The 4572-nt window shown below is 49.8% G+C and overlaps 1 protein-coding gene across 1 annotated transcript; it reads left to right on the forward strand.

The window, feature by feature from the left end:
* Positions 1-1720: 1720 nt before the first annotated feature.
* LOC123172760 (probable glutathione S-transferase GSTU6) lies at positions 1721-2741 on the forward strand. The gene is made up of 2 exons (XM_044589687.1): positions 1721-2142; positions 2242-2741. Exons 1-2 carry the CDS (start codon positions 1819-1821, stop codon positions 2608-2610), a joined length of 693 nt encoding a protein of 230 aa, XP_044445622.1. The 5' UTR covers positions 1721-1818; the 3' UTR covers positions 2611-2741.
* The last annotated feature ends 1831 nt before the right edge of the window (positions 2742-4572 follow it).

Raw genomic sequence — 4572 nt, forward strand, 5'->3', positions numbered from 1 at the left:
AACTTCCAGACGACGATGAAGAAGCGCCTTAGAAGAATACAGGAAGGAGGGGCAGGGCTTCGAGCGGGAGGACGGTTGTAGGCCAGGAGCCTCAGTCGACATCGGCACCAGAGACGGTGGTCCAGTGATTCGGAGATCCGACTCGGGCCACTGTTTCTTTTGCCAATCTTGTGTCGACTGACCGTCCCTCGGCGTTGATTGCTCAAGTCTCTGCTTCTCCTACACAGCTCCATGCTTCAGATCCTGTGATTGCTCTGACTGTACTGCCATCGTCGCTCTTTGCTGCACATCACACTCCAAATGACCCGGCGGGTGCCGCCAAGGAAGCCATACTCCAAGCAAACGTTATGATGGAGCAGATGAAGGTGGTGCACGAGGCCAGCCAGGCTGCCCACAACGCCAGCTCTGCTCTGCATGTTAATGTCAAGGTCAGTTAATTTCGGACTGATCTCTCAATTTGATCCCGAAGACCGCCGTCAGATGTTTGATTCGACGGGGGTCTTTGTCGAATGTCACTTCATTGTTCTTTCACTCGGTTGAATAGCTTGTTTCGAGTGGAATCCAGACCAGCGGGGGCACGCAGAGTGCACCAACTAGGTGTAGTCCCGGAGACCACGGTCGACTGCTGGTAGTCGGCTGTGGTCTTTGAATCCCTCTATTTTTTGCATACTCATGCTTGGCAGACCATGCTGAGTGGTAAACTGGACCAGTGGGGGCACGCCAAGTGCATCCACTTGGCGTAGTCTGCGAGACTACTGTTGAATATTTTGATTCAGCGGTAGTCTTAGAACACTTTTTTTTGCTAAGATTAACCTTTGTTTCTGTAGACTGACGTGCCTTGTTTGCTGACCGCAGAAATCTTGTGAGCTCGGGGCCCGGTTTGCTGAGTTGGAGAAGAAACAGATCAGCCTCAACCTTGATCTGGAGCTGGCCAAGAAGAATCTTCAGAAGGTTTGGATTGAGCGAAATCGACGAAAAGCAACAAAAAAAGGCAACCGTTGAATAGGTGGTCTCTTTAAATTATGTCATTGAAATTTTAAGGTTTTGTCTGCCCTAATTATTGCACATCTAAGCGAGTCAATTAAACTAGAAAGAAAGGAAAAAGACAAAAGAAATGCTTGCATGAGTCTTAGATAAAATCAATGACATAGTACTAAGATGTGCAATCCTTAGAGCACATCTAGATGTGCTTTAGCAGAACTGAAATTTTAATTCAGATACAACCTCCACATTCAGTGACAAATGAGGCGAATTTTATTGTAAATACTCTCTCCATCGGGAGATACTTGACGAAGAAATGATTGTTTCTGAACGTATTTTAGTTCTAAATATATTTATTTTATATCTATTTTTATGACAAGTAATTCCGAACGAGGGTAGCTACGGTATTTTTAATCATCTGCTCGCAGCAAAGTCGAAAAATTGACATCTGGATGGACGGTGTGCTGACGGAAGGGCTTGCGCGAAGGGAGGCAGCAGCAGGTGGTGCATAAAAAATACTAGTAATTAAGACAGACTCATCTCCAGTCAAGCATGATTGAAGGAAACTGATTTTTAGTAAAAGTTTTAAAAATTCATAGCCGGACTAGTAGACACATGCTCATATGCTCATCGCCCAGGCATCACGGATGACACTGTGCTCGAAGTAGCATCAGGGATGACGCATACATATGTTGTCCATAGACACTATATAAACAGTTTATCCACCTGTGAAACATCCATCGAAAATAAGCACAAGCACAAGCAGCTAAAGCAATCTCAGTGGTCTTCAAAACACACACACACACACACACAAAACATCGATCGAGGTAGTTAGAGATGGCCGGACGAGATGACCTGAAGCTGCTCGGCACATGGCCAAGCCCGTTTGTTACCAGGGTGAAGCTGGCACTCGCCCTGAAGGGCCTGAGCTACGAGGACGTGGAGGAGGACCTGTACAAGAAGAGCGAGCTTCTCCTCAAGTCCAACCCGGTGCACAAGAAGATACCAGTGCTCATCCACAACGGCGCCCCGGTCTGCGAGTCCATGATCATTCTGCAGTACATCGACGAAGTGTTCGCCGGCACCGGCCCGTCCCTTCTCCCAGCGGACCCCTACGAGCGCGCCATTGCTCGCTTCTGGATGGCCTACGTTGACGACAAGGTTTAAATTATCTTCACTTACTTGAACTACTTGTCTCCGTTCCTTTACTTTTAGATATCCAACGAGCAACTTTGACCATTATTTTTCTCCGTGTTTCAGCTGGTAGCCCCATGGAGGCAGTGGTTGAGGGGCAAGACAGAGGAGGAGAAATCCGAGGGAAAGAAGCAGGCGTTCGCGGCGGTGGAGATTCTTGAAGGGGCCCTGAGGGAATGCTCCAAGGGAAGGGGCTTCTTCGGCGGCGACGGCCTCGGGCTCGTCGACGTTGCGCTGGGAGGCGTTCTGTCGTGGATGAAGGTGACCGAGGTGTTGTCCGGTGACAAGATCTTCGATGCCGCCAAGACCCCGCTCCTGGCCGCATGGGTGGAGCGCTTCAGCGAGCTCGACGCGGCCAAGGTGGCCCTGCCAGACGTGGGCAGGCTGCTTGAGTTCGCCAAGGCACGAGAGGCTGCCGCTGCACCGTCTAACTGAGCCAGCACACATCCAGAATAACTAAAATTTGCTATTTTTAAATGTTGTTTGTTTGGCTGCTTGATGTAATAATGTAGCAGTAACTCATGTCATCCATTTATTCAGTATTGATTATGTCCTTGAGTTTTTAATATTTTGCTTTTGTGTGGAGTTCCCAAATTTTATAATGCGTGCATGTATTAGCTGAGGTTCTCTTTCTGATTCAAGAGATGAGTTCGACAGTTTTTTTAATCTACCAGCAAAATGCTTACAAATTGAACTTTATGGTAAATTTGGTCTGAATTTATATATATTCATTCATCGTTGTGATACTTGAGCTAGACCAAGTAAAGGAGAAATAGTCAATATTTCTTCGCACCTTTGCTATGGAAATGCAGATATATTTGAGTGACCGTTTGTTGATCAATCATGCTGTTGTAGTTCATAAGAAGTTTCAAAAGAGGCACGCAAAACCCCTCAGATTAGCCTCAATCCAGCAAAAATGATTTCTTGAAAGACTTCTCAATCGAGGTAATTTGGTCAGCCACCTCAAAAATTGAATATATAAACCCTCCTAGAATACCCGCCATTCCAGCATCCTCGCACTTTCAAATTCATCCTGTATGTTCGGTTCGCACTGCTGTCCATTGACATCGTACTTTTTATCGCCGTGGTAAACATCTGGAGCTCGTTCTTTTGAACGCCGCAGAATCGGGCTAGAGCGACTGATGCATGGGCCAACTTTGCGCGCGGGCCAGCCTGGCAGCGACACGGTGTGTGCGTGGCTGTGTCCGGGTGAAAGCGGGGGCGATCGATGGTGGGTTGCCAGTGGCGTTCGTGGGTTGGCAGGGCGTTTTTTTACCGTCCTCGTTTGCACCCAGTGGCGGCGCCTCCGCTCCAGCCGTGGCGGGCCCATCTGTCATTCTCGTGGGTGCGCGGCTCAGAGAGAGCAGCGAGCGAGCGGGCGGCCTGGAGAGCGGGCACGAGACAAAAGAAAAGGAGAAGCGGCAGCGAGAGAAAAGAGGAAAAGCAGTCAGACCTAGCCCGCGCCCCCGTAGCCGCCTCCTCTCCTGCCGCCGCCGCCTCGGCCTTGTTCGCCTCCTCTCCTGCCGCCGCCACCACCTTGGCCTCGGCGCCCATGCTCTCCCGGCGCCCGTCGGCCTCGATCCGGCCTCAGTAGGAGGAGCTCGGCCTCGAGACTCGGCAGGAGGAGCTCGCCCTCGAGTAGGACTCAACAGGAGGAGGGGAGCAGCAGCTGCGCCCCATGCTCTCTCGCCACCCTCGAGGTGAAGGTAACGGATGAAATCCCATGGACGAGCTCGAGCTGGAAGGACGCGAACGGCAGCGGCTTGGACCAACATCGTCCTGCCGGTGCCTTGCCGGTGAGCGCCACGCATGGTGCAGCAGGCGGCAGGCACGACTTTGGGAGCTGCGCATCGAGCGACGACTACTGCATCTGCCGCCAGCACCAAGGTGAGCTTCCTCTTTCTGTGCGGCCACCTCCCCTGGCACCGATTTGTTGGTGAGGTGTTCCATGGTGAGGTATGAAGAGACGATGTCCCATCTTCTGCATAAAAATAGTTTTTCTTTCCTCATGTGATTATTTTGGGATCTAGCTCTATGTAACCACTTTTCTAGATTAACTTCACAAAATGGCGGCAGCAGTTAGTTGAATGGTTGAAGTAGTAGTCAATTTGGTTCATATGCTTTGAATAAAATTGTGTTCATAGATCATGTTATGCACTTTGAATGAAATTGTGTTCAGTATACCAAGGATATTAAGAATTCGATTCATAAATGCAGCCAAGATGTAGAGCGGTGGTCGACGGCGGCAACCTGCTCCCAAGTTGCAAGTGATGTTGCCAGATAGCAGTATACCAAGGGTTCTAAGAATTTGATTCATAAATGTAGCCAAGATGCAGCGCGGTGGTCGACGGCGGCGGCCTGCTCCCAAGTTGCAGGTGAGAAAGTGATGCGGCAGTT

Source organism: Triticum aestivum, unplaced genomic scaffold (assembly GCF_018294505.1).
Source record: "Triticum aestivum cultivar Chinese Spring unplaced genomic scaffold, IWGSC CS RefSeq v2.1 scaffold82330, whole genome shotgun sequence".
NCBI classification, from domain to species: Eukaryota; Viridiplantae; Streptophyta; class Magnoliopsida; order Poales; family Poaceae; genus Triticum; species Triticum aestivum.

Bases quoted from the DNA above. Each gene is read 5' to 3' on its own strand.
- LOC123172760 (XM_044589687.1), top strand. From the start codon at position 1,819: ATGGCCGGACGAGATGACCTGAAGCTGCTCGGCACATGGCCAAGCCCG. The intron at 2,143-2,241 runs GTTTAAATTATC...TCCGTGTTTCAG, and splicing joins TGGCCTACGTTGACGACAAG to CTGGTAGCCCCATGGAGGCA.